Consider the following 24,442-nt stretch of genomic DNA (forward strand, 5'->3'; position numbering starts at 1 on the left):
TTTTGAAGTAACGAGTAACGAAGGTGGTTAAGAGAAATGTATCGGAGTAAAAGTACACATTTTATTTCGGAAATGTAGTGGAGTAAAAGTAAAAGTTGTCAGAAATATAAATAACGAAGTAAAGTACAGATATGTGAAAATTCTACTTAAGTACAGTAACGAAGTATTTGTACTTCGTTACATTACAACACTGCCCCCTCCCGGAGAACATCACCACCTCCTGCAACCTGGAGGACAGAATCACCACCACCACCCCCTCCTTCTCCCTCTCACCCCTCCACCTATGTTCTCCTTTTCTGCACTTCCTCCCCTTCACACCTTCCCCTCCTCTCCTTGTCTCCCCTCTAACCCCAGTCTCTGTGTTTCCCATCCATCTCCTTCATATCCCTCCATTCTTTCCACCCTCTCTCTCCCTATCCTCTCTCTGTCTTTGGAAGACATCCTACATTGTCTCCATGCCCAAGAAGGGATATTCCAGGGTTGCACTTCAACAAAAAACTGGACTGATCAGACAAAACTGAGACCCTCTTCAGGAAAGGGCAGTTTGCTGATAATAGGCTGCTATGGATGTTCTATCAGTCTGTGTTATCTTCTTTGCTGAGGTGTATTATGGAGATGGCATCAGGACTGGTGGTGCCAACAAGCTGGTGAGGAAGGCCAGCTCTGTGGTAGGGATGGAACTGGACAGTGTGGAGGCTGTGACAGGGAAAAGGAAGAAACAGAAACTGAAAGCTGTCATGGATAACCCCTCTCATCCTCTCTGTGGCAAGCTGAGGAGCGTTCAGTGACAGACTCATCCAGCCACGTGCCTCAAAGCACTTAGGGAGCTCTTTTGTGCCATCAGACTCCGCAATGCCACGGCTCCCATTACCTCCTACCTCCACTGCCTAAGACTCTCAACCACACACTACTCACAGTTAAACCTTAGATGTTGCCCATGTATATAAAAACATATACTGTGTGTGTGTATGTGCTGTATGCATATTTTAAAAACAGCATCAGAGTCCCGATCTGCTGCAACGTGTAAAGGACAAAGGTGAGGGGAAGTTTCCATGTTACCTGACCAAGTCTGACAGTACTGGGCATCAGGGAGCGACACATGGTGTCACATGAACTCTGATCCCAGGTGGCAGTGCACTGTGCATCAAAACAGGGACTTACAAACTTGTTGACATAACCTATAAGTGGCTAGAGCCAAAGCTAGTTGGGCGTATACATACAGAATATGCACACAGATATTGCATATGTATACACACACAGATGTATTTTATTGTATCTTTTACTCCTAGTTCAGCTTACTTTAATCTATATTATACTTTTACCTTTTTTGCTTTACATTTCTCTACTTTTTTGATGTGTAGGTATTTATGGAAATTTCTCTCTTTGATGTTAACTACACTGCTTGTGCTATCTTATCTTATGTTATCTTATATTACTTATCTTAAAAATTAAAGAGTAACAGCTTCTTTGTAGACTCAGCGCTTTGCAGTGATGTTAAACAAACATGCTGGAACAAAACCAGCAGAGATGAACACAACTCTTTCTTCCATTATTCTCCACTGTAGCTGCAGCTGCTTGCTAGGTGCCTCACATTTTGCCATTTTACCAACAGAGAAACATCATTACAACCTAAAATGACAAAACGGCACAAGAAACACAATGTAACAGTGTTAATGTCTTTTAAAGGAGATTTAGAAAAAAATAACTACAGAATTTAAATTAGCTTTACAGAATCAGCTACACACACACACACACACACACACACACACACACACACACTTCTACTTTCATTACTAACTGCAGCACTTGTGCACTATGTTTTTCCATATCACTGAGTTGAAAAGACAACATGCAGCCTATTTGTTTTCACACTTTGTAATACAAAGGGTTACATTCTACAGTGTTGTGCTCTGATCTATTACAATTTGAAGTGGTGCTGGGTTTTGTTCTGCAGTGAAGTTACTGTCGGCTCTATCTGTCCGCCTTATATTCCCTCCCACTGAAGAGGAAATAAAATTGCTCCTTTACCCAACTGAGGTGTTGACTGACTCATTCTGGTTTTGAGACAAATATCTGCAATATTTCATATGACACATCCGCACTCCCCGTGGCATGGCTGCCCACAGACCAAACACAGCACTAGATAGTGAGCTAACATAAAACAGACAAATAATTGTGGAGAGAAAGACAAACCTGTCCATTTCAGACAGCCCTGGCACGTATACAAATCCCCTGAGGCAACAAGTGCAAGGTGGCAAAAGCTGAAAAAGACTTTGGGAGCCATCATATATGTGTAAATGTGAATGTGTGAGTGCATGTGTTGCACATAAGACATCCAAACAAATGTGGCTGCCTGTATGTGTGTGTGTGTGTGTGTGTGTGTGTGTGTGTGTGTGTGTGTGTGTGTGTGTGTGTGTACACTAGCTGTGCCATGACATCGCAGATCTGTGCTCACATGTGTTCTTATATGTTACTTGCCAAAGTTTGCTGCCACAGTGATCTTCCTCCCCTGCTGACAGTCATCCTGGCCCTCTAGCTCTCTGGCTAGACATCAGACGCCTCTGCCTTTCTCTCTGTCTCTCTCTCAGTCTCTCTCTCTTTTACACACACACACATACACACACTCAGAGGTTGGCCCAAAAGACCAATGTGAGACCAAAGACTCACTGCAGAGGGAACATCACCCAACCAAGGTCACGCTCCGGGCAGAGAGGAGTTGCTGTCATCTCTGTCCAAACCCAGACACAAATTCACATAAATCCAGCCAGAAGGAAACCAATACAGCCACCTGTTTGGCCTGAAATGCAATGAGTAGAATTAGTTAAACTGGGCAACACACAAACACACACTCCTGGGGAATGAAGATGAGTAGAAAGTTTGCAGGTTTTGCATTTTTGCCATAGATTTTGCTGTGGAACTTGCTTGCTTATGTGATAAAATCAGCAAGAATAAAAATGGAAGCAACACTAATAAGCCAAGTTCTCTATACATTAAGAAAGAAAGAAAGAAAGAAAGAAAGAAAAAAAGACTGGCTGGGAAAATGAATTTTATAAAAAAGAAACACTGAATAACCTAGGCAGTCGGATCGAAGGTTTTTCTTTTTTCTCAGAGGGACCAGTAGGGCAACATCTGACTGCGAGCAGGTAAAGTTTTTGAATAGTGACTCACAAAAAAGCAAGGTGACTGCTGTGTTGAGGTTAAACTGAGGGCTAATTTAATGGCTGTAAAAATTGCTGCACTTAACTGCCACACTAAAAGGTGCGTTTAAATTTAAAGCCGGTGGCACTCGGGTGCCAAGCTGTCGTGCTGTGCGGAACGAGTCGCAGAGTGAGTCTTCCTGCTGTCGGTAATCTATATGCAGGTGTTTGAATGAGGCGGCATGATTACTAATCAGACAGGATGCATCACAGCTACAGTACAGTAGCTAGGCTAAGGTGTTTAGGTCTCTGGAGGTGGTGCAGCAGCAAGTTAACAGGGAGCTAAATATAGAACGAGTCTGGAGGACCTGGAAGGAGCATGGCCAAAACAGAGAAGGCTGGGGGAGGGGCTCATCTGTTGAAATTCCTAGTTACAGTTTTCTCAAAACTGCAGCAGTTGTTTGAACAGCAGCTGGTTGTAGTGCATATCGATAGAAGGGGCTAGATAATCAATACAGTGCTGCAAAAAATAACAGTGCAGATTGACTAAGTAGGCCGGTCTATAACTGTTACATTTTAAACTGTGGTGGTTCTGATAAAACTTGTTCTGTCAAGTTTCCTACTCCATCCTTCACAAAACTTGAGCAGCACTTCCAATACTTCCCACTTAATAGACCCCCCTCTTCAAATGCTATAGCTTATGAGCTCCTTGGCAAAGATGTAGGTACATCAATTGAATGCCACTACTATACAGTAATGATGCTTACTGATATGGATATATCGATTCTGAGTTATCATAATGGCTGTAATAGGTGCAGATCTTTCCTTTTAGCATTATCCATTAAACTCGAAAGCGGACCTCCTAAGTGAAGGAAGGCAAAAGGCCTGTACCCTTCCTGTGCCTACATGCAGGTGCAATGCAGTAGCATTTTTGGTCATTAACTATAAAAACGATGAACCAGACCAGTGAAATTTCCATACACTACGTGCCAAAGCCCAGTTTATGATTAATAGGTCTACCTAAAGACAGGAAGCAGTGCTGGCACAGACACGGGGCAGTAAATCTTAACACTCAAGTGCCTTGGCTGGTTCTTGATGCTATTTTCTGCTAAGGAGAGCAAATGTCTTTGGCCATTTTTCTCATACTTTACAGAGACCGGCGCAAGGCTGCAGGTTGGACCCATTGACAGGCAGCAAGTGTGGGAACAGTCAATGTAGGACGAAAGCTAGACTTTAGAGGTCATGGGCAATCCAAGACGCGAACAGGGTGTAAGCCCTGCGGCTATGGTCTGGTGAATTTTCTCAGCTATTGGATAAAATTAGTCTTCTTCCGTCTGCCCGGGCGATCAGGTCATCAGTGCCTGCAAAGTCTGTCCCTCTCATTACGGTAGTTACGTACAGTAAAACACTAATGGGAGCATTCCTTCGCCAAGATTCCCTTCCCATCACCACCAGCCCCCTTCCTAATATGACAGCTACGATTTATGCCTCCATGCTGCAGGGCATATTAACCATTTGGGACAGTGTGCCGTCTTGTATCCACTTTCATCTGTAATAACCCAAGGTAAGACACCATCATATTTCATCCACTGCGTGAATCTTAAATGATCCCGCTCACTTTCCCGTCTTTGTCTCCCTTGCTCCTCCTCTTCTCCCATTCTCCCCCACGTTCATTTCTCGTTCCCTCTAATTCTCCTTACCTCTCTCTCACTCTCTGTTCATCTTTATCTCTCTGTCTTCCCCTCCCTTCAGGGCTTTGACTCATGTGGAGACTTGCCAGGAATGCAGATAGGATCACTTGCAGATGTACAATAACTTGAGGGGAATAAATATGCCCTAATTGAGAGAAATGATGTAATATTGATCCCAGGACCCTTGGCATCGATGGAGCGCTCTGCCGAGGCTATGACATTTAGAGGGATTGGTGGGTGTATGCACGTGTGTGTGTGTGTGTGTGTGTGTGTGTGTGTGTGTGTGTGTGTGTGTGTGGATATCAGGGCTTGGTGTTGGTGGTGCTGTAGTGTACAGGAAAGACTTTGTGGAAGAGACAAGAGACGTCTTTGTGGACGAGGCAAGAAAACTGAAAAACATGACAAGAACACCCCGCTCAAAAGAACTCCCTGCTCAAGTGCAAGCTTGAAGTTGATATGTTTCCCTGCTTGCAAAATGTACTGTACAGTGAGCGACACTTTGAAGATGTAATTCATTAAAATACTGAGTGGGAAAATATCAGCTCGTGGCAACTGTACCTGTGTGCAATACTGGGTGCCAAGAAAAAAAGCTTTCACTTCAGTAGTTCTAGGCTGCTTTCAGGTTTAAATCGCAAACAAACACAAGCACCCTCTTTTATTAAAATGTCTTAATTTTGTGCTTACAACAAAATCCAACCCGCACTTGTGTGCACTTTAATTCAATTCAGAATAAATGTATTTAATTTCAAAGTGAGAGCTATTTTCCATGACTCTAACATTTAATAAATGAGTCACAAGACATCTAATCTTGATCTTCTGTTATAAGTTAACACAACAAAATGGAAAAAAAGGTCAAAGTTGAGGTGAAAAGTACGCAGATGTCGATGTCAAAAGGATACATGATTTCCCTGTAAATTATAAGTGGGAAAAAAAAAATCAATAGCCATCCACGTGATTGCTATGACTTGCTGACCCTTCGACGTTTACATCCTTTTTGTTCAGTTCTTGGTATTTAACTTGAACATGATGTATCATACACATCTACCCTAGTCTGTGCTATCGTCCACCTTCATCTCATAATATGTTTTCAGCAGGACCTCAACAGAGAGATCAATATTAATCATGCAATATTGAAAATGGTGCCTGGATTGATGTGAGAAAATCCCAAACATCATACTCCAGTACATCAAATCCATACAGCTAGAGCTACGAGATTATTAGAGGGTAATAGGATGATTAAAAACAAATTTCCTGCATTGATAAAATCAGGTAAAGCTTCTATATTTCAAAACCACCTGCTGAACTGTATTTCAACCACACTATCAAACAATGCAGTTACAGCTGACATTTTGTCTGCTGTCAAAAGTGTAGTTCATCATCGCCTCCCAACAATGCTCTATTTCTACAGTGGATGTAAAACAGACTGTGTAGGAAGTACAAATTTCCTCACAAAAAAAGTTCTGAATTGAAATAGAATCAAAGTCTCTCGAGCACTAAGTTCAAAGCCTCATGGCAGCTCTATCTACGCAGATCAGTGTCAGTTTGAAGGGAACGGGAGTCGTTCATAGCGAGTTGCCCTACCACAGCATTAACACGGAAGGTGGAGCCCACCTGTTCTGAAGGAGGATCATTACTTAATAAACTTTGATGCTAATTTGATGTGGCTGACAGCCCCAACTTCATACATGAGAGTATATTTTTGTTCTGACTGAGGTATCCCCTTTTCATGTCATTATACAATAAACAGTAACTCCTAATGTTAAATTAGTGAATAAAAATTCCAATTATTCACCAACTAATATGTCAAGAAGCTTGACCTCTGAGAAGCACTCAACTGAGGATTAGATTATATATTGATTTTCTGTTTCTATGTTGTTTATGGATGCACCCATAAGTCAACATAGTTTATTTCCATGATCATAGACGCAAGTGGCTCCAGCAAAAAACAGACAAGAATCACAAAATGAACAGAATGGCACAAAATGGCGCACAGCTCCCGTCGGTTCCCACCGTGCCAAGGCATGTGAGTGGAGCGGAGCAAGCTGAAATGCAGTTCAATATTTTACTCACAGATGCAGCGGGGTCCAAATCCTCACTCCATTATTGCTCAACTGCTCCCTGCCCAAGCCGTCACTCTACTTTTGACTTGAAATAATTGTGTTTGACATCAATTGCTTGAATCAAGTCATGATAAAAGCCTATTTCTGATGATGACGCTGGTTTAGATAGTGACATATGGGCTATAAATCTTATGGTTAAAGCCTTCCTCGCACATGCACTTGTAATGATGAGATATTGGAACTGATTACAGAAAAGACACTGAGGCATGATGGTGTGCTTCTTTATATTGTCTCAGCAAAATACACAAAATATACTGCCAAATCGGGCAGGACAACCCGAAACCGAGACTGCACACTCGTGGCTGAGGACAAAACAATCAAGAGCATACAACTGCATCATTTTTATTATGCCTTTGTATGCGTGTAAGTGTTCTGATACTCTGGTGAATAATTAGCAAATTCCATTATGAATTCATCAGTCAGTTGCTTTTCTGTGATCTTAAGTTTAACATACAGTAACTGACATGTGGTCTGGAGAAGCAGGGCATTATTTGTGGAAGCGAGAACAGCGGGATTTTATTAATTGCGCTCCCCACTCAGATGATATTATGTCCACTCCACTCCTCCGTCTGCACTACTCACACACTCTGCACACTGTCTGGTAGACACAGCAACATGGCTGCTGTCAGCTCTAACATTAACACACACACACACACACACACACACACACACACACACACACACACGTGTAAATACTGAATTAAAAATGCAATTGGTGGACACTGGCCTTGAACCTGTGATCTCTGGCATGGCAAGCCTATGATTTACCAAGCTCAAACCAAAGTGATGCACCAGCCAGGCTCATCGTCTTTACAGATGGCCCCTCAAGGGAACAAGTTTTTTGACATTTTTGAGACTTACCAACATACATAATGACTGAAACTAAAATCCCCTTTCAAACACTTTAAAGTGTTTGAAGTGTTTGAACAGCAATCAGCAATATCCCTTTATTTTTAGGGCAATTTGATGTTTGGTAGAACATTTTGCCTCTTCTCATTGAAACTGGTCAAACAGAGTAAATTACACCATGCTGAGATCTTTCCAGCATAATAGAGCTTGATTGCTTGATTGATTGAAGACTGGCCATTTTGTACCATCAATGTACAATTGTACAGGGAGAAATCCCTCATAAAAGGGGAAGGGGTAAAAATTTCTCCACTAACAGTAGCATCAATGGTAGTCAAAAGTCACTCTGGAAAATCTAGGAAATCATTAACTGAAGTGAAATTACATGATAGAGGTTAGAGGTTAAAGGAAAGGAGGTACACCCAAAAAACAAACTAACAAGCAAAAAAAAAAATCTATAACAAATAAATCCTTGAATGCATTTAACATCACACATTGATCGTACCTGAAAGTGTCAAAGGGTGGGTATTTCCTTGTTTTCTTCCCTTTGCTGCAATTTCTATCTTAATGTCAAGTGAAGAAGTGATATCCTGACGAATGAGAACCAGGATCACTGGGGAAAATACTGGCTATTCCCTCAAACAACATGAGAAAGGAGGGCCTGAGAAGCCCTGGATTCAATCTAACGCGAAATAAAATATCAGGTTTGGTGCACAGGTCAGGTCCACATAGGAAATGTCATCACAATGGATCAAACCTGACAGTGTAAACTTAAGGTGGGACATGCCTTATTGTGACTGAAAGTTTGCTGGTTTGAGTCCCTGGATAAGGCTGTGAAAGGAAAAGTGTTTGACTAATACTCTGCCCTCTCTGAAAACCTACTGCTGCTGTTAACTTAGGCATGGCATTAAACTCCCAACAGTATACAGTTTCTACACATTCATCTTATCTTTTTGCTTGCTGACCAGCACAGACTTGTTTTTCTATCTTATTTCATCATTGTGTTTCTATTGCTTTACTTATACATATTCTGTAAAACTTCAATTAAAAGCTGAGTACCAGTTAAACACTGAGTTTGTTTTAGTGACCGGGTATGGCTGCGTGTTTTGTTAAATAAACAGCGCCCCCATTAGAAGCCGCGTTACATGACTCGGCGACATATAGACAAACTGTGGAGCAGGGGACAGTTTAATCTGCTGGGGAAAAGCATCTTTCTCTGGGCAGCAGCTGTGGTTTTCACATCCTGCTAACTTCCCTGGGACAGAATCAGCACCGGCTAATCTATATTTCTCAAACATAACCCTACTGAGCTCAAATTATGTAATTATTCCAACTGGTGTCATCCGGTCGGGCTCTCTGCTGGCAGGTGGGGTTACACACTTCCAAAGTGTGGTTGTAATATGTAATAAAGTAAAATAGATACAGAGAACAGCAAGTTAGACTCTGGAGGCTCTGTAAGATATTTTTCTCTAAATCCTTAATTTTCAGGCATCTTTTGATTTTGTTTTCTTGTTTTTGCTGACTGTGAAATAAAGGCAGGTCCCGAATACATGCAGCTCCCAAATACAGGCAGGTTGCTTTTAATGATTAAAGCAAATAGAACTGTGGGCTGCTCTACCTTTGATGAGGTTCCTACCAGTTTTATTTACATTTTGCAAAAGTGGAGAAAAAGAAAAAAAAACATTCTTCGATGTTTTTCATACAACAGGTAGACACAGAACTCTTCTGAAAACTTTTGTTTGAGGTTGTTTTCTCTATTGTTATTTTTTGCGTAAATGCTCATGCACTCAACTAAATGAATCACCCCCTGTTGTCAAAGCGTTTAATGTTTACAAATCATATCCATTAGCAGTCAACACTTGAAACTGAAATACTATTTGTATAGCACTTAGTGTGCTTGGCCACACTGCAGTCAATTACTCTTCATCTGCGCATAACAGAGTGAAAGCAATGTGCATTGAACTGTCAAACAGAATTACAGACCCAAACTGTATCTGATTTGTCCCACAGAGAAGGCATCGGAAAGAAACACAACACGGGAAAGCCCACCCAGGGCCGAGAGGAGCATTTACGCAACACGTTTTAATCAAGCGATTTGTATCAAATCAATTATAACTAAGAAACCTGGTCCATTAGGAGACAAAAAGGGAGTGGAACAAAGAAGAAAAGTAGGTGTTGATTAATTGGAGTCTTCCATTTACAGCTCACTCTGTTCTTCTTTCATCCCTCGAGTTGCACAACACGAGCTTGGGAAGTGTCTCTCCACGTCCTTCTATCCCACTTCTCTCGCTTTCTCCCTCTCACCTACCTAATTAACTGTCAACCGAAGCCATTTATGCTTCTATATTTTATGAGGAAATGAATATTAAAATTGCTCCGAAAGTCCCACCCTGAAAGGAAAAGCTGCGTTTGACTAGGCTGTCTGCAGGTGACAAGAGCATGCTACCCCAACACTGAGAATAAGTGACAGGGACTTGTACAGGCAGAGCATCAAACAGCCCTTCATATATTATGGATACAGACCTGCTGACTCTGTACAGCATATCAATGGGGATCAGGGGTGGAGGGAGGGGCATCAAAAAACATAAGAGCTCATATCAATCCTTGTGCGCTGAGGATCAAAATCCACAGATAGTAAAACATCCACAGACAAGACTGTTTGAGTTATGCAGCTTTGCATTTCAGAGAAGGAGCATGTGATGATCCACATCATACTCAAGACCCTGGGGGCGAATTAGATCAAAATTCTGCGTAATAAGTAAAGGGATGATGTCAAATCACGTGCCATTCATTAAAGGCTGACACTCCTCAATCTCAAAGACAGTTTGATGGCAATATAAGGTGTTGACACATCTTGAAATGTGACTCAATAGGTCCAGAAATCTCTCGGAAACTGTAAAAATCCCTGCGGTGAGACTCATCTTTGGCAAAACACCACATACAACAAAAATTTTATCAAAAAACAACCACAAAGCTGTGCTGCTACATTATTTTGGTGTCTGACCAGTATTGCCTGTTCTTTGAGCTATCAGGCAATGGATTCTGAAAATCACCATCATCCACCACGAAACACTTAATCAGATGAAAAAAGGCAAGAGAGGCTTTTATCCGTCATCAATTTAAAGCTACAATGATTTGCGCCTATTTTCTGATTGCCACCTTTTACCTCCACGAGCCGGTTGTGTTCAACATCCATGACAAATTTACTTCAAAGGAAGCCTCCATCATGACCCATTTTCCCTTCTACCCACAGCTGAGCTTTTGCCCAATAAGGCACAAAGCGGGAATTTTCCCATGAGCCTCTGTGCATCGAAAGCTGGTAAGGCACACGAAAGACGGCCGCTCTCAGCCAGCCGTACAAGGCAGAAGCGGAGGCAATCATCTGAAGTAATGCTAACATCACAAATTTGAAGATAATGAGAGGGGGAGCTTATGTATGGCTTCTCAGTGGTGCCAATTCAACTCATTACCCAGCTGAACAAATACAGGCTGCATCCATGTTGCAGAGATAACTAAGATAGATGTTACGACGGTAAATATAATGAAGCCTGGAAAGCCACTCCAAAGAATAGGAGGGGGAGCGGGAAGGGGAAAAGGAGTGGACATGGTTTTCACATCAACTGAGTCACTGTCTCTTTCATCCATTGCGACATAAATGACTCATCCTGTTTTGTTTGCTCAACATGGTGTAAACGCCATGTCCAGTCAGAGAAGGGCACCGAAAAGAAAATACCTACTAATAGTGAATTAAAAAATAAATAAATAAATAATGCAAATCCAAATAAATGCAATAAAATGAAAAAAAAAAAAAAAAAAACTACAGTGCTGCAGGAACATATTTGAGTCTTATAAGCATGAGGAATAGAGATCCATACAGTCCATTCCAACACTGTGCAGCAAGCTCATCCAAGTTATAGTGAATTATCTCAGGCAATATTAGCAGCACAGGGCCACTTAAAAAGGCATTGTGGTTTTAAAACCCCAGTGTGACAGAAAATCCATGGGTGTCAGTGATGGGTGTGGAATTATTTACAAGACCCGGGTCAAACAGTTGTTCCAAGCACTATTTATGGATTGCTCTTGTCTGCTTTGGGGCCAAAGTGGTCGTGTTGCATGTAAGATAATGTGGTAAGCACCAGCAAATCACAGTTATGTACTTAAAGGCAAATTCTCATGCATTTGTTTTGTGATTGTTGGCGTACATAACACCATCAAAGTTCTCCTTACAGTATGTGGTCTACATTGTCTATCACTCTGAGGAGGTTACTACTACATTTATTTACATATGTTGTTTGGCCCTGATCTAAAATTTACAGAAAATACACATAGAGACATGGGAACGGATATATCGGCTTCATAACAAAGGCTCAGTGAAGTAGGACAGGGCCCACTGGCTTACATCGACCAACCTGGGAATCTGAAGCAGTGCCGTTGTGACTAGCTGTACCACAACAATGTCACAACACAATCCATAGACCTATAGAAAAAAAAAAAAGAAAGAAAAGACGGGCCGTGTATGAATATGAAACATGCTCTCTTACCGATCGCCATCTCCATAACGCTGATTTGGCTTTCCGAAGGATAGAGGATTTTCGGAGGCTTGTCTGTCAGAGGAGCTGTAAAAAGACACCCAAAAAGAAAGTGCACATTAAATTTCACATTTTCTTCTCCCCCTGTGGACAGTGGGTGTATGATTTATTCATTAAAATCCACAACAAGGGCTACATTAAGGCTGAATAAATACATGGAAATATAATATTTAAAGAGCAGAGAGAAAGAAAGAGATGAAGTACAGCTCAGATAATTATCCATTTAAAGCTTCAAACATCTATGTGCACTTTCAAACTGGCAGTCATTTCAATACTAATGCTTCAATAACTTGTGGAGAGAGCATATCGGGGATTATAATGAGTGTGCCATGAAACAAACATAAATTGCAGTATTTCAAACTGTATATAACAGGGTAACTAGTCATCCATTTTTGAATTAATGCTTTAAGGTAAAGTAACTCACATCTGCAAGGGAATAGAAAGGTCAAGAGTGGCTCAAGAGGTTGTTTCAGTTATTTTTCGCTGTGTACAGCTAACAAAATTGAAAGATATGTTTTGTCACATACAATAAATATAAAGCATATTCCCACAGAGCAAAATATTGCTGCATATGCACGTACACAGTAGATACATATCCTTACCCAGCTGGAAAGCTATAATATGGCTGACCAAAGAGGAGGATAACAAGTAAAACAAAGCAGCTTTGAGAGTAGATCATGATAAAATAAATCAGTTCTTATAACTGTTTACTTTTTAAGACCCGATAGAAAGAAGTTATTGCATTTCATACTGTGTATTTCCATCTGGAATGACTAGGCCATATTACTCCTCTGGTAGATATTCTGGTATAATGACTGAGGAATTAACACACCTTTGAAATGAAAAAAACAACTACAAAAAAAGACAAAGCACTGCACACGCTTCCGAATGGAGCGATGTGATAAAAAACTGTAAAGATGACAGCCACAAGTGAGTCACTGATTCACAAATGAGTCACTGTTTCTTAAGAGCAGACTTTGCCGTCCCGCCTGCCTCCGAAATACACCAACCCCAATTAGGCAGCTGCTGAGTAACAAAAGATCTGCACTTAGAGGCTCCTCGTTATAATGATTCCCTAATTGGTTCTAGTCTTCAAAGTGGCATCAGAGAGGCTTTCCATCTCTGCACACTTGGAGCTCCTCCGAGGGGTGGGGCTCGGGTACAAATAACTTGTGGTTTGATTAGAGCGGTGAACGCCGAGCTATGACTGTACAAGTGAGCTGAGGAATAATAGATTGGAGAAAGGCTTTCCAAGCTCACGCTGAATGGCTCTCCCCTGTATTTTTCATTACCGAGGGCTTTTAGGTGATATAATGCACCCTCTGGTAGTGGAGGTCATCAACTCTTGTGCAACAGTGGCTGAAATCAGCTTGATTTCATTTTAACAATAGACGGCATGATTCATGTCCATCTGAGCTGTAGAGAAAAAAAAACACTCTCAGTTCCACCAATCATTACTGCTCAGTGATTGTTAAAAATTATATGTAGGTATTGTCAGGAAAGCCATCGCCTAACAAGCTACTGCCTATGCAGGGTCTGAGTCCTGCTTAAAGCCACTATAAGTAAAAGGGAGTATTGTTTTTTTTGCATTGCGCTCCTTAAATGCACACATTTGCTGACTTTTAACAGATGTTATGAAATGGGTTTGTGCCGCTCGACAGTCTTATCGCTCTCCATGGTTAGTAATGTCTGGGATAATTCTCCACAGCAGCCAAACTGAATTCAAATGTTGACTACATTAACATCATGAATGGAGATCATTCAGGAGACTGAAATGTTGGAATCATTAAAATATGCGTGAAAACACATGGAAATTGTATGTTATTTATTCTGCATAGATGAATACAAATAAATAGCCCAAGTCGCTAATGCATAGGCTAATGAGTGCAAAAAAAACAACTGCAACAGCCTATAGTTCCTCCATCTGATGCTCAGTGCCTTGCAGAGGGATACTGACCTAAGGCAAAAGGGATGTTTAATTCAGCAGATTAACAAAAATCTCACAATATCAGCTCATCCTGTCATTTATAATAATATGAAATGTAAGCTTTATAAAATGCTTAACTTTTTCAACTTGAAATCAAAATACACAGAAGTGTGTGCACAGAAACGCTCACCAGGTGGATTCTTTATTGTATGCCCGGTCAGGCACAAGCGACTTTAACGAGCAGCCAAACGAGCCATGAAGTTTTGATGATGATTTGTTTAACATTTATGAATTCCTTTTGCTGTTAAGGTGTAGCGCTCCTCAACAGAGGCAATTTTACTTTCGTTGCCTCTTTTGGCTGTTCAGCCGCTTTCCAGCTCCTGTGACCGTGTCAGAGATCTGTCATCTGCCTCACTTTCACAGCCAGAGCCAATTTTATGGGTTTATTAATTAGTAAATCAATATCCTGTGGTAGGGAAGGGATCTAACTCTACAAAGCTGACAAAGTGAAAGTAACTCATCACCCTTATAGATGTGGCATCTAAAATGAAGTTAACCTTACACGAAGGCATACAGAACAAACCCAGAAACCGGCAGTGATGCAGGGAAGCTGCAGCTCAAGTACCCGATTTGGAAAATAGAAATGGGCCAGGGGCCACTGGATAAAACAAGCTATTATTGACTTCTTTCCTTTCAAACTTTATACATCCCCATCATTTGTCCGTCAGTAACTCACATGCTAAACATACCTTACATGAAATTAGCCACTGGACACAATAACAGTAACTTTTTCCCTGCTAATGCTCCATTATATAATTCAACTGTTAAAACCATAAAATTACAAGAAAATTACAAAATAATTCACACTGAAAATGAAAAATACAAGGACTGAAGTGAATTTGGTTCAGATGGTGAAATAAAATCTCTGAGAGCAAAACCCCTACTATCCATGGGCTCCTGGGATTCACAGGGTTAAAGGGAAACGCTGGGATTGCAGTTATTCTATGCACATCCTTTGGGATTTGATTAGCTTTTGGGAGAGGTGGGAGGGGGCACCATCAATGTCCTGAAGGGCCGCATATGGCCCGTGAGCCAGACTTTGAATGTCTACGCTGAAGCTGCATTGTCTACAGCCTTATTTCCACGATGGAAATGTTTAATTTTTGGGGGGACAAATTAAAGGACCTTAATGTCCTTAGTGGTGGCTACAACAACCGTCAGAGTAACCTAAATTGAGAAACAAATCTGCCTAATAAAGCTTTTCACTTCTGCTTAGGACATTACTGAACTGACCTACTCTGAACCGCACCACAATCTTTTTCAGTTGTCTTTGTTTTTTCTAGCTTGGCTGTTACGTATTTAGCCATTATCCATTATTTGTGCACAGCTAATTCTCTAATGGACCTCCATGATGGTGCCAGATGTGGCTGCCAGGAGATTTGTGATGCAACTTCAAACTCTCGATGGTGGAAAGCCCTCTAACTTTTCCGCTGTTGAGTTGAGGCACTATGGGTGAAAAATGAACCGAGCTGAGAGATCCTGACCTCACTGGACCAATTAAATAAATTAAGAAAACAATTTCAACTGTAAAAATAAAAATGAAATTTAAAAAATGTATGGGTGTCAAAGAGAATAAAAGCTTGTCTGGCCTCCACTGCTGTTTTTCAAGGATGATGAAACTGCGTTCTGAGTTTAGTAGTATCTTATACATCCTCTTCATTCATATATCCATCAATCTTTGATTAGGATTATACAGCTTTTCATTTACTTGCAACAGAAAACAAAACAAAAAAAGCAGATGCAACAATTGATTGGCTTATCTTTTTTATTTGGATTGTGTGTGCTCTAATTAGTGGAGCAAATTGCCACTATGCAGACAACCTGCTGGACGTCCTGAGACAGTCGAGCTCTAAAACTACTGTAACATTTTCCTACAGAAGCGCTGTGATATTTTCTTTCAAGGATGCAACATTCTCTCATTGGCGTCCACTCACTCGTGCTAATGAAAAAAAAAACTCTTCCATCATACAGTGACATTGTTTTCAACTCCATTCATTTGACAAACGAGACCGTAACATGGTCTCAAATAAAAGAGTGTGCAATTTGTTGAGAGAGTGGGTTGCAAGCAGAAAAAAATGCCTATGTGAGCTCATTAATTACAAATTCAAAGGAGAAGCACAGCGAATTATCCTTTTCCCTGAGCCTGGTGTGTTCCAAAGCTCTGTAAAGAAATCTCATTACCTTAATTACCTTTTTCTTGATGAAATATGCTTAGATTATTTTGTTTCATTATGGCATGAAAAGAAAACCGAGTTTTTCCACTCTGATGATTTGTCTTACACAAGACAAAGCCGAATCTGAAGAGAATAAACGGTGCACTGGCAGAGATGTAGGTGCACGTATTTATAGCAACATGAAAAAAGGACTCAGTCATGGAAACAAACAGGGAGCCATAGCTCTTTGGATGTGATTTTTAGGTGAATTTGAAAAATATATATGTTACATATGCAAAAATAAATAAATAAATATAACGTGTTGAGCATGCTGAACAGCAAACAGGTTCTGCTCAATTTCAAGTTCATTAAGAAAGTGAGTTAATTTTCAAAAGCTGGAATTATTTTTTTTATTTTTTTATTTTTTATTTTTTTAAATAACAAGGTTTTAAATCTAGTCTTAGGCATTACACATTATCTTCAATGCCATCTGTCCCTATGTAATCCAAAAGATCTAACACTGGCGAACCCAGCTTTGACAGAGCGCTCGCTCACTGCTGTTCAACAGCCACTTTGTATTTCACTCTAAGTTTGGATACCTCATTTTCCATGCGCAGAAAAGATTTCCTGCCAATAACCATCCCCAACACTGAATTTCATTTGGGCACATCAGGTGAATCTCCAGGGTCTCAATTAGGGGGGCTGGGACACTGTTCACTGCTGCAGCCCTACTTTGCAATTTAGGCCGATAAGACAGCGTGCTCTTACATAAAAATCTCATCCTAGTGCAGCTTTAAAGAAATGATCGAGAATGTGAAGGCTCTCTTGTTTATGGGCGAATTGCTGTTTCAATTCGCAGCTTTGAAGTGACGGAACTGAAAGTGAATTCATATTCACATGTCTAGGGCGTTTAATCAAAGTTCTGGCGCAGACTGTAACATGGGCCATAAGTTTGATTTTTGGGAAAGTGTGTGGAGTCGGGTTAAGACAGCATGGGGAGCAGAGTTATAGAAATCAGTTAAACTCACTCCCTGGGTAAAAATATCACATCAAGCGTGCGCTGTTGATACGGCTCAATCAGCAGTGTGGGATTCCACCATGCTGGAAGGCACGCACGTGCGTGCACACACATGCACACAAACACACACAAACACACACACACACACACACACAAACACACACACACACACACACACACACACACACACACACAAAAAAAACAGAGAGATATAGGGTGCATTAGTTAAGCTAGCTAGTCTTTACAAACTACAAAACAGTAATTCTATAGCAGCTTATTACATGAGTGGAGTGTGCAGGCTCTCCTCTGTGGAGCTGGACACATATCCAGGCCTGACCTGCTTCCCTGCACACACACACACACACACACACATTTCTGCGCTCATACATGCACTATATTCCAAGAGCCTGAGGTTGGTATCAGCTGGGGAGAAAATCTTTAAAGTGTCCCTTACGGGCCCTGTGATCTCTTTTCGCTGTGATCACATGATGATGGATGGGGAGATGAAGTAATGAAAGAGGAAAAAAAAGACCTCGTTCTTTCCCATTAACTCCAGCAGCCCCTCCTCCCTCCACCTCTATCTGTCTGTCGCTCCTACTGTATGTCTTTGTCGGTCTATCTGTCTGTTTCTCGCTCTCAGGGGTGAGAGAGAAGGGAGATGAAGAGAGAGAGAGAGAGAGAGAGAGAGAGAGAGAGAGAGAGAGAGAGAGAGAGGAGGGGGGGTTGTGGTTCTCCCTGTTCACACCTCATTAAAGGCCACTTCAGCAGACATAGATTAAGAGGAGTAGTGAGAGTGTGTATGTGTGTGTGTATAAGGTTGTTAAAGGAAAATGCACCTTCAATTCTACAGGAGAAAAATGATGAAAGCTACCGCATTTCAAGGAAGATTTGACAGGCAAACCTTTTTGTTCGTACACATGCAAATAAAATATCTTGGTCTTTTTCTGGCATTCTGAGTCTTGCCACCGCACAAGTAAAATATTCAACCCATTTTCACTCTGCTTCTGGGTCTTCAGATCAGTAATGACAATGGGATTCAGCTACAAAAAAATCTGTATTTTTTCCTTCCTTAAATGTCAGTCATAATCTGCAGTTTGCAAAGCAGCCTGTTTAATAAAATGCTAATGAGTACATGAATAAAGAACAATTTTGCATATACAAACAGCGTTGTGCACTTGAGCTCATAAGAAACCGGTGGTGAGGAGTGAATTATCGTGATAATGATCTGAACTAAATATATTAAGATCAGTACTGTGTGTACAAATATTTGATCAATGAGAGCAGATTGAAACATCATTTGTGTAATGCAAATAGCTTCATCATTACTGATGCCGTTTCCAGCATGTTGAAAGTTCTCTTAAGTGTAGGAAGTTTTGTCAAGATGGCCTGACACGTCTGAAAACAGATGCCAAGTTTTCAGACAAAATAAATCTCTTTTGTATCTATTATCTGACATCACAGCACGATGAAGCAAGATGTGTCCCACAGGTTATGAAAAGCTTAGAGCATAAGAAAATTTCATCCCTTTTAGGCGGTTTGAGGTTTTTTTTTTTTTTTTTTTGAATCAAAGAGAGGGACTTTTTAAACTTTCATATATTAATGCATTTAACAAATGATTTCATTACAATTTCAACTCACTGCTGCATTTAAAAAAAGGCAACAGCTGGCCTCGCTGCAAACCAAAAATGCCCTTTTTACATCAGTCGTAAAAATCCCTTTCATACATGTGGCCTTTTTCATAAATATTACAGGATGTTTCTGTTTAGGTATGAATGAAATTCAGAATTGCGGAAAATCTGCATTGGTGGTTTTCCTTTCCTGAGACATGGTAACATTTTGGATGTGAGAAAAAAGCCATTGCATTGACAGACCAAGCATGCTGGACTTAAGGACTTTAATGTGTTGGATTAGTTGGCAAGAATGTCTTCAAACTGGACTGGTGCCGATGGGAGCTGCACAGCACCGGGCAGGAGGGGAAATTCGTTAGCAGCCGTCAGGGACTTTCATCAAATTTATATTCAGCTGGTAAATAATATAAAGCATTGACTCATATGTGACAGCTGTCCTATGAAAAATACCGAGAAAACTGTGTGAAGCATCAGGTCAGTGATCAACAACACTCAAACCAATTTCTGAGACTGTTTTTTTTTTTTTTTGTACAGTACTTCTTTTTGTGCATCTTTCTAAATACTGTGAATATCTGAAAGGCTTCCATTCAATACTTACGGGATATTATTATGCGCTTGTACTTTTTCATGGTTAAATAAACAGGCTAATAGACTGGAAACATGGCATTGTAAATTCTTCATGCAACTTCAGTCAAAGTCAGAGTGCTTTCATTGCTGCACAACAGAAAGGGCGGAATTTTTCTTTACTCCAGCAACTCTGCTACACACAACATGGACAAATCAAAAGACAACATATAGGTCAGTGTTCACACCTCATGAGAACAATGTAACTTTTATTGCCTGTGAGGAAACAGATTTATAATTCTTACCGCTCTGGCAGGGAAACTGTTATTTCAGCAGGAGGAGCTTGCGGCTATTGCCCCAAAACACGCGCCTGAGGGCAGCGGTTGAAACAGAGCAGAGCCGGGATCAGAGTAATCTCTGATCATCCTCTTAGCCCTCCTGCAGACCCAGATGGGGTAGATGGCATTTAACTGGTACCAGGCAAAAACACCCAACTTCAAAAGGCATGATATAGACTTCGATTTAGACTCGCTGGCATCTGAAGACTTGTGTTATAGCCACTGGCAAACTGTAACACCGTGGGCTGCAGCTGGTGCAGATGGCTGTGCTATGATATAAGTAGAAAAGAGACACTTCATCTGTCTATCATCTATCCATCTACCCACCCATCTATCTATCTATCTATGAATTATGGTAAAAATTACTTTCAAATGCTGCACTGCACCCTCTGGCGGCCATAGTCGATAAATGTCTTGAATGATGCCCAGATTATTTTATTTGTTGTTGCTGTTTTAGATTTTCTCATGGCAAATGTAAATGGGATTTTTGGATTCCCTTAGCCATGGGTGACATAATATAAGCAAGAATGACACTGAGTTATGGCATATTTTAACATGTGAATGGATTTTATTTTAAATGGCTAGGAATTAAAAATGTTCAGAATTCACCTCAACCAATAAAGGAATAGATACCAGAGGAACCCTCAAACAAAAACAGTCAATATTAACAAGACAGAGTTATTCACTTTCTTGTTAGACTGAATGGTAGCAGCATCTGGAATCCCTTTTTTGGGCCAAAAAATGTGTCACACTTAACAGCAGAACAACAGCTGTAAACAGCAGTGTTTCTGTCTCTTTTAGAGGTTATTTTTTCATCATTTCTACTTTAGTGGACAGTCACGGAGGAGAGAGACAGGGGAAGACAAGCAGCAAAGGGTCGAGGCTGGGACTGAACCCAGGCCACCACGAGAGGGACTTAGCTTTAATGGTTCATGCTGTGCTCTTTACCATTTGAGCCCACTGATTCAGCTGTTTTTTCTCATGTTCTAACATATTTCAGGCATGTGGGTAATTAGGGGTGTAACAATACATCATGTCAAGATACTTCACAATGCAAAAATGTGCCAATGTGTAAGTCAGATGGACATCGTGGAGAGCTGCACTCAGTTTATTAAACTATCAAACAAAATTATCAAAAGGCAAACCAATGCAAACTGCAAGTCGTGCCAGTGGGTGCATGCTCCGATCAGTATATGTGCAAGTTAAACAAGTTTTCTGTCGTGTGCAATGTGGATTAATCTGGAAAAATCATACATCATACATCAGTAGAGAGTCAAGACAGTTCAGAGTTTCTGGTGTTGTGCAGCCAAACAATGTTTAAAAGTAGCCTACTGAAAGTATCCTGCGTAACTGCCCCTAATAGAGAGCACACATGTTTGTGATTTTATTATCTTAAACCATGAATGTCCCTATATGAGGAAGTTGTCAGGGTTCACATTAGCACCACTTGTCCCTTGGCTTTTACTCTTGTCTCTTGTATATTTGCTTTATCCATGCTGAAATGTTCAGTCTTCAAATATTTTGTCCTAATCTTCTGCAGTAAAAAAGATCCATGTATACCCGGTGCACTGCTTGTCATCAAAAATGGGAGAGACACTCACGCATGCTAAGCAAAAAAACACCAGTCTTTGAAAACATTAAAAAATAGCATTGGAAAAAAAATGGACCCCAAAGAAATTATATTGCCAAGCTCACTGAGGATACTTGTTGAAAAATATCTATGTGGAAACCCCAGAGAGACAGAACATAATAAAAGGTATATTTCCTCATTGAAAAAGCTGTTGTTTTAGAAGATCCATCAAAAGAATTGAATATGAGAGGACTCATGGGACGGGCCAACACTTTCCAGGGAAGTCACATAAATCATATCTGCCGGCACTGGGAATAGCTGAAACTTCTTCAATCTCCAGTGAATGATTTGGCTTTGGTAGAGCAAAAACAAATACTCCATGTAATTACTCATGTGGTCATATATACTGAGAGTTCTGCTCTAATGTGTAATGAGTAATGAATATAAACTAGATGAGACAAATTGTACAAAAAAAAAAAAAAAAAAAAAAAAAAACAGTTACTTCTAGTACTGTGAGGAATATAGTAATTTGAATAAATTATGATGTTGAGATAAATCAACACAAATATTGGTGTCAATGGGTCTAATAAACAAAGGAATTATGTAGCCACATAATCGTAACATTAATGCATAACACAGTACACCGGCCCAAGTGTCGAAGATGGACTGAATTTAATAGTGCATATGTCAGCATGGAAGAAGAAAACATTCATGCAGCTTTGAAAGGTAATGTTATATTAACTAGACTCTGAAATATCTTTTGTTTCTATCTGAAATCTTGGCTGGGTTTTTGCTAGTGTTGCAAAATTTTCGGAAATTAATGGGAATTAACGGGAATTTTGGGGGAATTTTCGGGAATTTATATTCACTGCATTCACCTGGTCATATACATATATACATAATAAACATTTTGGTTTGATATAAGCAGATATGCATGCAAACATGTTACATTATAATGAATTTCCAGGGAATTTTCGGGAATTTTCCGTAGCTGAGTCAAACTGTCGTGAATATTGGCATAACCAGTGTGCGAAATAAGGGGGAGCAAAAGGGAGCACAGCTCCCCTGGTGGTGACATGAGCTCCCCTGGCTGGAAACATTGTGAAATTTTGGGGGAGCGATGCCTGCTCGGTGCTGGCCAGCACCGCACAGTGTGCGTGGCCACCCGGTCAGGTCTGCCGGAAGCAGGAGGATTTTGCGGAAGCAGGAGGACGGCATGATTGACGTCATATCAATGTTCGCGCGCTGCGTGCGTGACCGTGCATGTGCTCCTGCATGAGCGCCCGTACCGTACTGGAGCACACCCCCTCCAACCGTGCCAGAGTAATTTTAAGTTGATTTAATTAACAGTCAAACGTTACTTTGGTGGTCCGTGGATTAATTTTTATCATGTGGATTGAAGTTTGCGTAGCCCATATAAATGCTCGGGAAATCTGTTGTTCAAATGAAATTAACCTGATCCAGGGCGTTTTATGTAAATATCCTACATTAAGATATTAATGGTATCACCCGTGTGCAACAAATTTTCTCTTTATAATAATCCTATGTTTGTTCTGTTGTAGGATATTAATACAACAACCAGCAGTTATACAGCGTTAATAAGAGGTCTAGGCTATTAATTCAGGCATAGGACTGTGTGCAGTACTATTGTTAAGGTGTGCATATGAAGTGGTTCAAACTACCCATTAAAATGCATAGAAATGCAGGAAATTGAATCGTGATGCTGATGTGATGATCGTCTGTCTCAGTGGAAGTGCTGTAGCCTAGTGGAGTAGAGGCTACTGATTGATGATGATCAAATGTGCTCGAAATTAACTGCATATGTGAATCATGGTGGACAGCTGAATTTGCATTGAATCATGCAACATATTTGTTTCCACCAAAATGCAAAGTTGACTGTTTATATTTAAGTTTTATATTTAAGTTTTATTTCACACACTTGGGTATGGCGATGATGATTTTACAGTATGCTGGCATTGTGGCCTTTGGGTTAGAGATGAGTCCTGAGTTCAGGAGATTTATTGATTGTTTATTTTTGCCCCATTCATCTTAAGTTAACAACAACAAAAACGAAATTTCTTAATTTCTTAATTTCTTAAAAGCTTAAATTTCTATGGAAACTTTTTAAAAACCTCATTCAAACTGATGACAAGAAAAAAAACGAAGATTCCCAAAATTCCCAAGCCGAATTTTACCGGGAATTTTCGGAAAAATTGAAAAAAAAGTGACAGCAAAAATCTTCTGAAAATTTCCAATATTCCGGAGCGAAAATTCCCACAGGAATTTTCGGAAACTTTCTGGGAAATTTACCGGAAACTTTCCACCCCTTTGCAACACTAGTTTTTGCACAACAAAATGATAAAAAAATGGATTGCGACCTCAAACTAGGTATGGAATATATTATGTACAGTACAGGCCAAAAGTTTGGACACACCTTCTCATTCAATGCGTTTTCTTTATTTTCATGACTATTTACATTGTAGATTCTAACTGAAGGAATCAAAACTATGAATGAACACATGTGGAGTTATGTACTTAACAAAAAAAAGATGAAATAACTGAAAACATGTTTTATATTCTAGTTTCTTCAAAATAGCCACCCTTTGCTCTGATTACTGCTTTGCACACTCTTGGCATTCTCTCGATAAGCTTCAAGAGGTAGTCACCTGAAATGGTTTTTACTTCACAGGTGTGCCTTATCAGGGTTAATTAGTGGAATTTCTTGCTTTAACAATGGGGTTGGGACCATCAGATGTGTTGTGCAGAAGCCAGGTTACTACACAGCCGACAGCCCTATTGGA

At 40.4% G+C, this 24,442-nt stretch overlaps 1 protein-coding gene across 7 annotated transcripts in view; it reads right to left on the reverse strand.

Annotated features, from left to right (window-relative positions):
• LOC115371742 (interleukin-1 receptor accessory protein-like 1) overlaps positions 1 to 24,442 on the reverse strand; it is a 325,316-nt gene that overhangs the window by 99,502 nt on the left and 201,372 nt on the right. For all 7 annotated transcript variants that reach the window (XM_030069302.1, XM_030069256.1, XM_030069271.1 and 4 more), the window contains one exon: positions 12,336 to 12,410. In XM_030069302.1, the coding sequence (XP_029925162.1) occupies positions 12,336 to 12,410 (75 nt within the window). The remainder of the gene's footprint in view (positions 1 to 12,335; positions 12,411 to 24,442) is intronic.

This window comes from Myripristis murdjan, chromosome 2 (assembly GCF_902150065.1).
Source record: "Myripristis murdjan chromosome 2, fMyrMur1.1, whole genome shotgun sequence".
NCBI lineage: Eukaryota > Metazoa > Chordata > Actinopteri > Holocentriformes > Holocentridae > Myripristis > Myripristis murdjan.